The sequence below is a fragment of the Cinclus cinclus genome, chromosome 4, assembly GCF_963662255.1.
Source record: "Cinclus cinclus chromosome 4, bCinCin1.1, whole genome shotgun sequence".
Classification (NCBI taxonomy): domain Eukaryota; kingdom Metazoa; phylum Chordata; class Aves; order Passeriformes; family Cinclidae; genus Cinclus; species Cinclus cinclus.
This window is the reverse complement of record NC_085049.1, coordinates 61281443-61293688: the sequence shown is the minus strand read 5'-3', so window position 1 is coordinate 61293688 and position 12246 is coordinate 61281443. Positions and strand designations below refer to the sequence as shown.

At 40.5% G+C, this 12246-nt stretch overlaps 1 protein-coding gene across 2 annotated transcripts in view; it reads right to left on the bottom strand.

Moving 5' to 3' along the window:
• NUP205 (nucleoporin 205) overlaps nucleotides 1-2602 on the bottom strand; it is a 45687-nt gene extending 43085 nt beyond the window's left edge. For both annotated transcript variants that reach the window (XM_062492338.1, XM_062492340.1), the window contains exon 1: nucleotides 2460-2602. In XM_062492338.1, the coding sequence (XP_062348322.1) occupies nucleotides 2460-2487 (28 nt within the window). In that variant the 5' untranslated portion in view covers nucleotides 2488-2602. The remainder of the gene's footprint in view (nucleotides 1-2459) is intronic.
• Between the last annotated feature and the right edge of the window lie 9644 nt (nucleotides 2603-12246).

Sequence of the window (12246 nt, the reverse complement as noted above, 5' to 3'; positions counted from 1 at the left end):
GCCACATCTCCATGTCTTTTAAATCCATCCAGGACTGTAACTCTACCACTTCTACAGAACACTCCAGAAAAGGACTACCTTCACTATTAGCTACACAAGAAAAATGGTTTCAATCAATTCCAAACATTACTAGTTGAGCTGGGGAAACCAAAAATCAGTTTAAGCAAAAGCAAGCTATTTAAATCACCCTTCTTGCTCTTACATTGTCAGAGATGAACCAGTGTGTACTGAGCTAGTCATCTAGAAGGGGTGTAAAATCCTGCCTCACTAATCAGAGAAGAACATTCTTTGTCTGTTGGGAGAGCACAAACTCCTTTGATTAATCAAACTAAAACTGATATCCCTCCCAACAGTCAAAATTAAATTCTTGTAAGCTTCAAAGCACCTCTAGAATGTCAGATCAAAGACTGCCATACTTAAATGGTGAAGCCATTCATGCTGAGTAGCTACACGTGAATTTACAAATGACTGAGACAACACACTTAGCAGTGCCAGTACGGCTGTGTCAGGGCAACCTGTAAAAAGGGACAAATTAGCTTTGTCTGAGCAACAGTGTTTTAACTCCTACAGTGTTACCCCTACTTAGAAATAGCTGCTACTGGATGCATAATTTCACATTCAGCTCTAACTGGCTGTCCCACATAACTTCAGAGTTCACAGATTTATTTCCACTTGAAATCGTCTTTTCACTCTTATTACATTACCAAGTCCCATAAACATCAGCAGCAAACCACAGTGCCTGCCAAAAGCTATTCAACTACTTCTCTAGCCCCTTTGTTTGCCCTTGTCCCTACCACATAATTGCTTTGCACCAGCACAAACATATATACTGTAGGGAATTTGAACAAATCAAATATCTAAATTCTCTAACCAAAATCTAATCCAAAAAGGAAATTATTTTCAGCAGGATCACATCTACAAGGCAGTTTGCTCTGCAATGGCACAAAGATGGATTATTGCAGAGAAAGGAATAGGCAGCTGGGATAGGAAGAGGTTGGACTTCAGCAAACATATTTTTCCCACTTAAGCTTTTTCTTTATTATTATTAGTTGTATAAAGGCTGACCATCCCATCAGGGATAGCAAGGAACGACAGGCTGAGCTGCTTCTCTTGGCAACAGTAGCAGTTGACACTTTATATACCAGAACATTTTCCCAAGTGATAGACTCAACCATGTCTGTTGCCACAAACCATACACTAAAACCTAAGGCAAAATCTTCACTAGTTCTAGTGCCACATCTCCTTTTAATTTTTCTCACATTTCCTGTAAAAAAACCTCCTTCTTTCCCTAGTTTTTTAAATTATAAGGCTCTAGACTCCCTTGTCATGTTACTCAAAAAAGAGTCTCACTTGAACGACTCCAATTTTTGCTTCAACAAAGCCATAGTTTTTTATCAAGAGTCTTTGCTTTATTACTGCTTTTCCGTGAGGCTACAGGGATGCAATCCATCCAGTGAGATCAAAAAATCTTCTCTGTAAAATTTGTTCCTTCCTTGCCACAGGAACGAAGGTTTTAATTCTATCAGCTAGAATTAATAGGAACTATTAAGCGTCACTATTGGCATATAAAACCCTATTTACCAACCTTTTGGATTATAGTCCAGTGATAAGGGTTTCCATTCTCCTTCTATTAACCTAATGAAGCTCAACAAGAGTAAACACAACATCTTGCACCCAACACAGAATCACTGCACAGGCGGGGGACCAAGGGAGCTGCTGGAGAGCAGCTTTACAGACAAACACCCAAGTGTCCCGGCAGACAAGAAGCTGAACACCAGTCAGCAGCACACGCTCAGCAAAGGCTGCCTACAGGCTCTTGGCTGTATCAACGGCTGTAGCCAGCAGAAGCAAGTGATTATTTAAGCATCTCAGAGTCCTTCACTCCCATACTGTGTCTAGTTTTGGGCTTCTCAGAGCTAGACTCTGAAATAGTGAGCCAGAGAAGAGGATGAATTGAGAGGCTGAAAGAACTTATCTGGTTCAGTCTTACAAAAAGAAGGCTAAAGAGGCATTGGGGCTTTGTTTTCTCTAACTACTGAACGGCACTACACATAGAAAGCACGGCAAAATTCTGGATATGTTTCTCTTTTGCCTCTTACCCCACCCAGCATTAAGAAATCAATGCAATACCGAAGCGATGCGTAACCACGTGTACACCGAGCTACCACAGTCCTCTCTAAACAAGGAGGCCTTGGCTGCTCGACTCGACTCCCCGCCAGGACCAGCCGGGCACGGCGGCAGCTCTGACCGCGGAGCACCACCGCCGGGCAGCGCTGCGCGGCCCGAGCCCGGGTACCGCCGCACGGGAGGCCGCTCTCCCAGTGCCGGGCGCCCCGCAGCCCTTCCGGGCCTCTCCTCGCCGCTCCCGGTTCCGCGGGCTCGGAGGAGAGGCACGGGGCCGGCGGCGGGCGGGGAGAGGCGGAGGAGAAGCCGCAGCCGCAGGCTCAGCCGGTTCTTACCCGAATTTACCGCCAGCGGAGCCGCCATCTTGGGGAGAGGGAGGCGCCTCACGGCGCCGGCGCCTGAGGAAGGCCCGGCCTACCCCAGCCCGACGGGCCGGGACAGGACGGGACAGGCGTCCCTCGGCCCCCGCCCTTGCTGCCGCGGGACAGCGCAGCTGGAAACAGCGTTATTCCTGACAGAAGTTATTCCTCCGCTCCGGCAGGGACGGCGGCTCCGGCGGCAGCGGGGCAGCCCCGCGGCCGGGCTGCTGGGAGCTGTAGTTGCAGGCTGTCTGTCCGTCCCGCCGCTCGCCTGCTCCTCCGGTACTGCCGGGAGGGAGGGCGCCGGCCTTCTGCATTCCCGCCTTCGCTCCTCCCATCTAAATAACGCAGCGATTCCGTGCCCGTCCGTTTTTCTTTCTCTTTTCCTTTCCGTGCCACGCTGAAGTAAGTCTTTCCTTCTAAGCCCTGCCCTACAAGTAATTCTCACTGAATATGGCTATATACCTGAATTCAGACACTGCACTAGGAGAAACATTTATTAGAATATCTTAATTTAATTTGTAACTGAAAAAAAAAAAAAGAATCACCAGTATGGCTCCAGCTTCTCTGGTTTCTGATTGAAGTCTTTTAAAAATAGAGACAATAAATAATTTTTGAATGTGAACTAGAGTTTACAATCCTGTGTAGGGGAGAAAAAACCCAAAATGCCAGCTCTGGTATCTGAGTTATCCTGTGAAGAAAGCTGCATTTAAACTCAATTATGTGCAAGAAAGAAAGAAAAGTACCAGACATTAAGAAAAGAAAACAAAAAGCGTGTTCTGGAGCTGAGGACCAAATATCATTATCTTAGAAGCAGTCTGTGTCTTAAGTCAATTTACCATTCTCTGTCCCAGTAGTAATCAACATTCTTACAGAAATTCCCTCCTATATTACATTTAGGATAAAAGATTCCACTAAAAGTACTCATTTTTAGTTCCAATAGTTTCCCCTCTTGAACCTTATTAAACCAGTATCTCATGGTTGCAAAACCGTGTCCAATGAACTAGACCCATGGGAAATTGGCAAAATAACTACCTTTGCTTCTGTAGATCTCAGCTATAATGGGATGGCCGAAGGGGTAATAGAGAAAGAGCTCCTGGGGTGAGAGTGAATTGGCAAGGTAGCTGTAAGAAAAAAGAGACAGAAAAGAGAGAAACTGTTTCACTTTAGTCAGAAGAGGAGAGAGAAATGGACATTTTAAAGAAGGGAAAAGGGGGGGATTCTCAGAGTTCAATAGATGAATCTGTTCTCAGTAATTTTGTCCTAATTAGTTGATTTAGTCAAAGGCCCCATATTTCCCTGAGATTTAGTCTGGACCTATAATGATGAGAATGATACTAATTTGTTAATTTTTCTTCTAGGAAATGAAGAATGCCAGCCAAGAGGTAAAAGTAGAAAATAAGTGAAGTTATTCCCCAAGCAGCTGAACCAAAGCAGCCTTGGTACCTGGGTGGGGCATTCCTGTATCCTCTCCTCTGCATCCTCCCCTGTGAAGCTGTAGTTCTGCTCCTATGCTGCCCACATGCCACCCCAAGACCCACGACTACAAAAGGCAGGTATCATGATAAACTTGGAGATGCATGTGTTGATCACCTGGCCACTGCAAATGTAATGAATAGCTTGAAGCTTTGCTTCAGTCTCTCCTTCCACCGCGATTCTAATTTAATCTTTTTCCTTTATGTATTTCCTGATTTTCACTAAGTTTATGAGCCCTCTAGCCTTTGATCAGATTAGGTTGGAATTGACTCAGAAATTGCAACAGGTTCGAAAGTTACTGAAAAAGTTTAGCTTACAGATTTCCTAAGCTGTGTTTCCTTAAGAAACATGAAGTTATAATAAAGAGAGAGAAATAAATCATTGAATTAAAAAAAAAAACAAAAAACAAAAAGTCTTTCCCAGGCATCAAGAGCTGTCATATTTCTTTTGGCATTCAGATACAGCCAGATTGCACCCAATTTTTTTGAACTCTGTTGAAGGAAAAAAATCCTTTCTAACCACTGCAGATTTAGTATTCTAAATTTCCAGATAATTCTTTCCTCTCCTTGCCAATCGACCTAAGGTCACATAGCAACAAGAAAAAAAAAGATAGCCTGAAATAGTGGATGGCAAGGGGTAGGTCATTGGGCAGCTGAACTTCAGAAGAAAAAAATACCACATTTAGCTCCAGCTGCACAGCATTTATTATATTCTTTCTCTGTCAGCAAAGTGATATTTTAATACAAGATAGTTGTGACAGTTCAGCTCCTAGTATGGATGAAGTAAGAGAGGCATCTAGATACATCATACCATACATTCTGCACATATTTTTTATTGGCAGAACTGCATCCATCCATCCATGCTTTAATGAGTAGGGAAGTCCATGAATAGTAATTCTTGCTTATTCTTTCTTTCTTTCTTTGCTGTCCTTTAATTTAGGTTCCCATTGTTTACCCAGGATCACTGGCTGGTTTGGTAGTCTATTTTTGACAAGTCACTATAGGGAAAGAATACCTCATTCCTCTCCCTAACAATAGCTCTCAGCAAGTTCTGCAACACAGATGGGTTCAAGAAGGGACACTGATGTCTTTCATCCTTAATTACTAGACAGAAATCTGTGAAGTATCAAAGGGAGGTTGACACTAAATACCTGGGATGGATATTAATTCTCCTGGATTCCAGGGAAAAGAGGTTCCAAATTGCCTGTAGGGTAGCGAATTCTGCTTGTGTGGTGAGAGACCTACATTAATTTCTATAGGTGGAAATAACTCTTAGTAATAATTGAAATGAGCTGTACAGTGGGAACCTATTCTTTGTAACTTGTAGGTGATTTGTGATGTACTACAGGTGCAACATGCTTAATTTTGATAGTACTATATTTAGTGGTTCATAGTCAAATCATATATCAAGATATGAAGATGATGATGATATAATTTACTCTCTTTACATGTTATTATTACCAGTAAGAATAATTATTAGCAAAAAAAAAAAAAAAATATTGTTCAAATGCCTAAGAGGCCCTGTTTAATTTCCTGCCTTTAATCTTCAGTGTCATTATGATCACATCCTTCACATCTCCATCACGTGATGGAGGAAAATGGAAAAAGGCTTTTCTGCATTGCAGCTGAAACTGAAAAAGTTGCCTTGTAGACGTACATCTACATAAATAGGCCAGTCTTTGCATGTGAAATATGCCTCTTTCCCAAAAAGCCAAAAACATTTCTGGCTACTGATTAGGCCTTAAAACTTCCTGGAGCTCTTGTTTTTACTGACACTAACTCTGTGCATCTCAGCTTATAGTTCTATAAAAATGGGTATAGCATCTCACAGCAGGCCTGGAATGCCGTTGAATGGATCTTCAGCCTTGCCCCATTATCTGAAGAGAGGAAAAATAATATATTTTTGTGTTATGTTAGTTGGCAGAGTAAAAAAATCCTGAATTGTCTTAATGCACTGGCTAAATTTCCTAGAAACTTCATAGCTGGCTATAATCTTGTCTTTGCTGCAAAAAGTGTGCTTTTTACATGGAGATAGTTACCTTGGCATCAAATCTTAGAAAAAAGTCTGAGACCTTTCCCTGCAGCATTCTCAAGGAAATAACTTTCTAATTTCTCTGTCTTCCATCCTAAATATTTCTAGTGTCACCATGGTATCTAAGATCGTCAGAGAAACTGTGTGAGGTTGTCACTAGCTTGTGTAAGTGGTTTATCTATTCAAAAGCAACAATGAGCTAAATGTTTTTAAAGTTGTATGAACACTTTCCTTGAGGTCAGGGAGCAGGGGGAGACAAACAACAGCAAACACTGCCCTTCCTCTGTAGGTGAGGACAATTAGTGGCTATAGGCATCTGACCAGAAATGAATGCCCTGATAAGCAATATCCTGCTTGTCAGCTGGATACAGCTTTGTTCAGGCTTCAGAGGTGAAATGAAAATACTGTTCTTGGCTCTGTGATGTATTGTGAGTTATTTCTTCCCTAATTCTTGATTTGGGGCCCTTAAAGCTATCTGTCTTGTTTTTTTCTTCTCTATTCTGGAGTGAAGAACAGCCTTTCTTTCTTTCTTTCTGCTGAGGGCATTGAGGCAGATACTAGCCCAGAAGGTGATCTGATTAGTCTAACAATGTAGTTGATAGTAGTTGACAAGAAGAGATGCAGAAACCTACAAGCAAGGAAATGCTGGAAAAACAAAGCATAAGCAAATTGGAGATATTTGATATAGTAAACAGAAGTCTTGGCACATCAACTGCATTATTAATATTCGTTCTGTTTAGGGGTTTACATATCAGATTTAGGGATGGTTGATGTTTTTGTAAGTTGCCAGTTTTGCAAATTCAGGCTTTATCCTGTAGTTCACTCTGAGCACTTTCTAAAGCATGTTGTATATATTCTGCACTTATATACTTCTTTCATTCTGTTGGGCTCTCATCTGAGAATGGGTGGGTTGGAATAGGTGCAAAGCTATGAGAGTGTAATGTGCTCACTTGGGCAACACTGAAGATGTGTAAAGTTGCACAAAAATCTTGGTGCTATTAATGTAAAGCAGAGAGTTTCTGCAACTAGATATAATGCAAGAAATGGGAGAGGGAGTCAATTTAAGCTAAATTGAAATAACTCATTATATTTACAAACTGAGTGAAATTGATACAGGAACCAATGAGCCTCAAGGAAAGGGTATCTTGCAATGCCATCTCTACTGCAATGTAAAATTGCTTCACAAATTTTGCTGCCATTTTGATAATTATCTTCCCAGAACTGTCCACTTCTTTGGAGTTCTCTAGGCAGAAGACAAGAAGCATCCTGTACACAAAAGATGTATGCAAAATATAGCTTGTGCACTTCTGACAGTTTGTTAGTGAAATATTTTCCCTGTTGTGATGCTCTGAGAAAACTTATTTGGAAAAAAACCCTGCTTAAATAGGTAGCATAAGAAAGTATTTGCTTTCTGCTCCAGTCCTTTTTTTTTGTTTAATTTACGTTTGCTGAGAATCAGGGAATAATTATGTTCAGAAGCAAGAATCTAAAGGATATGGACTGAACAAACTCAGTTTCTGGAACAAGAAATTGTATTGATTGGTTCTGATGTCAAAATATTTCACTGGAAGTCACATGTCTTAAAGTCTCCTCCTGCTGTATTTGCATCAGTCAGCTGCATTCTTAGGCATTTGCCTGTTAACAATATAATTTTGTTTTTTGCATGCATCACTCTGAGTCCTCTTTAATGAGCAGTATGTCTGCAGAAACAAGTAGTTATGGTGAGGTCCAGCCCAGGAGAAGCTTGAGGTACTGACTCATTTTGAAACACTGAGGGAAAGGTTTGCTTGCAGGTATATTTACACAAAGACACTAAGCTATAAGAAACCCCTAAAAATTAGGTGGTCATAGTTTTTATGAGGATTTGATTATGCCTTGTGGGTGTCTTAGTTTAACACTGTTTGATATCGGATAAATGTGTTTCAAAAATGTTTTCCCAGAACTTCTCAGAAAGTCTAGTGTCAGTTTTGAGATGAGACCCAAAGAGCATTATAGGGAAGATTGATGCCTCCCTTTCACTGGAGGAGTTCAGATTACTTGTTCAGTTGTGAGAGGCTTGCTAAATTCTTTCCTCCTAGCTTAATATACAACTGCTACCTCCCATGAATGCTGGAGGAGTCTTTGGTATTCTACACCATCAGTCTCTCGTTAGTGACACTTAATTTTGTGAAAATAATTAAACTTCCACCAGATGTGCAACTGGAACCTGCCAGGGAACAGGACAGAGAAAATCCCACCATTCAAAAGGCTAATCTGACCAACAGGTGAAGAATATTTCTCTTGTGATTTGTCTTAGTGATCAAGTCTTTTTGACAAGCACATCAGCATGTGTCTGACTCAAATACTAATTCACTTTCTTTTCACAAAAATATATAACTTGTGCTTAACTGCTTTGGAGAGTTCTTGAAAGCCTGAGCCATGTGTGAAAGTGAGCTACCAACTCTGTCAACCTGACCAGCTATAACCTTTTTCCTTTACAGATATTCCAAACCTAGGCAATCTGTATTCATAGAGTGGATTTTTTTTCAGATCTCAGCAAGAACAAAATCATGTTTTTATTTTCATTGATCACAGCTATTCTTTCAGTACTTTCTGGTTTGTTTGCCTACTCAGATAAGTCAGTGAGTCATATAGCCCCAGTGCTCTCAAGAAACTGATTTCTTGTTTGAAAGTTGCGTCTTTTCTCTCTACTCGTGGCTCCATGAAATAATGATCCAACTCCAAGTCCTGCCTAACATGAACTTTCATGCATAACACAAGAAAATAAATTTTTGAGGAGCTAGTATCCCTCTAGAGTTAACAGCCAACTTCATTTCTAGGGATCCCTGTCTGTAAGCAGCTTAAATTAAACTTTTAAAACTCCTCTTTAAATACTATGCAAACACAACCTTGGACAACGTTAAGGGGATAGTTATTAATTGCTGATATTTAAAATCAAGGGGAAGAATACAATGCAGTACAGTAAGTGCACGCTCAGCTCTGGTATCACCCAGGGCAGTGTGTTTTATTCTCACGATGCTTCTCTGCCCACATCCTGCATTTTCTCATCTAAATCATGTCTGGAGTCAGCCATAGGTAGCTTAGTAAGAAGTTCTTCAAGTTAAGCATGGCTGCCATTGCTAGAACAAATTGACACACGGACTGCTGTGGTAGGGCAGGAGTAATCACCTCTTTGGTAACATTTTGTCACATGCTGTGACATGACCAAACTGCTGAAGCTCAGCCATTTCCCAGTAGGACACACCTTGCAGGTAATTGTGCTGTCAGTCTGCTCCATGGCAGCTGTCAGCCCTCTGCAGACTGAGACATGCAGACCTCCTCTAAGGGGGAGATACCATGCTCTAAACTTTAAAACTCTATATAAGATGAAGATTAGCCATGGAAAATTAATTTGACCCTATTTATCATCTTAATTCCACAGTTACCTGAGAGGAAAGGTGAATGCTGTACCAGAGCTAAGTTTTCTTAAAGAAGTACACTGCTCAAAATATTAGACAAGCACCTCTTACAGCTTTGATGGTTCAGTCATGTCAACAATTAGAAAGGAATGCCTAATAAAACTCAATTAGGCTACCTGGTCCTGCTTTTTATAGGAGTACAACAGAACCATTATTCATTCAGCAGTTTGCATGTTTTGAGACCTGAGCTTTGAAAGTAGACATACCTCAAAAATAGATACTTTACCTTTTTAACTATTTTAAAATGAAATCCATAATGGTATTTTCACTTACATTATTAAATTTAAATAAACTCGAATTTTAATGAGATCTTGGAGATGAAAAATTAACTCCCTTGTCTTTACTAAGATCTTAGCTGAGATAACTCACTGTTTACCTATCCTGAGGTGAGAATCTATGACTTCACTCTAGTAGGAATGGTCTGAGAGTATTCCCTCTGATTTCTGTGTCTTTGAAGTAGGCTTGAGATGAGTCAAAGTATATCCTGCACAGAAGAATGAGGAAAGGTATCTATTATGCAGAAGGAAGGAAGTCCAGTGTCAAGGTTCCCATCTGCAAAGAGGAGTGAAGAAGCAAGCAACCAGCAATTCACTTCTCTCTTGTGCCTGATTTTGGGCAAGTCTTTGTAAAAAAGTCTTTTTTACAAATGGGAAGCAGCAGGCTACCCACCTAATCTTAATGCTCATAATATTGCACATAGTGTTTTCCACAGTGTAGGTTTAATATTCAACATGGAAATCCTGTGTGGAAACTTTCAGAATGGAACTGTCTTTCAGAGAAAATGAGTTTTCATTGACCTCAGGAGAAGTTGCAAATGCTCAGTTGTTACAGAAGTCACGCTAATTTCATGGGATCCCATGCAAATATAAACACCTAAATGTTTCAGATTTTGTGGCTTTTAGACATTACACTGGTTTCTGTACTAGTGAGGAGATATACTGCTAGGCATGGACTAAAACCACACAAAACACTGAGCATATCCTACCTTCTTTCCATGACAACATGACAACTGCACAGTACATTTCAAGGTCCAGCATACAAATCTGCATAAAACATAAACACTTCAGGCAAGCATGACACTATCAGTGGAAATAGTTGGGGCACATCTGTTCTGAAGCTTTCCGTGCAAAAAATAATTTTGGATTCCCAACTATGGTAGCAACCTAAAGAAAGTAAACAGGAGAAAACAAAAGTAGGTTAAAATAAAAATCAGCCCCTGATTTATTTGCTTCAGCAAAATATGGCATGCACCAGAGGCTGACTGGCTAAAATTTAACATAACCTATTTAAGAAGAGGTGATTTATCATTCCTTAAAACCCCACAAATGCTGGATTATTAGGAGTAAAACAAACTGAGTCTACCCAGGGCTTTAATTCCATGTCTGGTCTGTTAGCAGGAAATTCTCATATTTGTACACTGATGCACCAATGATTTTTAAATGTTGCCGAGGAAAACACAGTACAATTTTAAAATTCATATGGAAGAATAAAAAATTGTATATTAAAATAGAAAAGTATCTACCAGGTCAGGATACCAGCTTGGTCTCTGCTCCTGGATATGTTCCTGACCTGTAGTGGCTCTTAGCCTGGTCCCGTGATGGCGCAGAGTGCAGGGGGAAAGATGGAGCAGAAAGGAAAGAGGGCAGAGCACCACAAGGCACACAGCACAACCTTCCCTCTGTTGGCATGTCAAGCACAGGCTGAGAAGTGGAAATATTCTCTATCATAATATAAGAGCCAAATTTCTCTGTACAACAAGCAGATCTGTGTCATACAGAGTCTCGGTTACAGTGCTGCCTATGTGATCTAATTATTCTGGGATCTCTCATTTGTCATCATTACAGCTGGTTTCCTGCAGCTCCTTAAGGAACATGTTCATATTTCTGATTAATAAACGCTTTGACTTTCCTACTTAATCTATTACTTTGCCTATCTAACCTGTCTCATCTCAGGCTTGTCTCTCTATCAGCATTATTTATACAGCATAAAATTAGCTGCAGTAGTTCACATTCTTTTTGGCAAAAGGAAATCTGTCTGGAAAATTGCAAGGTTGCAGCTGGAGCTTGGCTGGTGCAATATATTTACAAGCATTAAAGTTCATGCCAACCCTTTAATGCAACATCATACTTTCTCAACAGGTGAGTGCCTGTCACACCTGGCTTATGCGGAACATGAGTTCCAACACAAGAAAAAGTAAGTGGAAGTTTTTGTAATGGACAGTTCCTGTTCATACAGCAGCCATGGATCAATATGCAGGATAAAGTATTGCATTTTCTCAAGTCATGCACTTTTTATTTCATCTCAGCAAATCCCATACGGCTGAGGTATTTTTATAAGAATGTGAGCAATTCTGAGCTCTGGAAAATGCTGATTGCTGTTGGATGAAGGCAGAGAAGGGGAGAAGAGGAAAAATACATTCCTTTGAATGCACTAATACAGAAAGCAATTAAGGAATATGACAATAATGAGCAATCATTCTGTCTCATAATGTATGCTTTGCTTTAAAGAGCAGGTGATGACTCCCTGAAAACAATAGTAAGTAACATAATGAAGTCCTGTCTACACAGGCATGTTACTTCAAGTATTTCAGGTGAGTTGGCTTGAGCATATTTGTAATGATTGTTTTAAACTGGCTGGACTTTCTTTTTTTGCATGAATGAAACCCAGGCTCACCAGCCCTCAGCCCTTCAGTTTATGAGAGGATTCTGCCCATTTTTGAATAAACTTCCCTCACTGTATAATGTGATAAGGATTATTTGCTGTCTGGCCCCTGAGTGCCCTCTTCTGTTACAAGATCA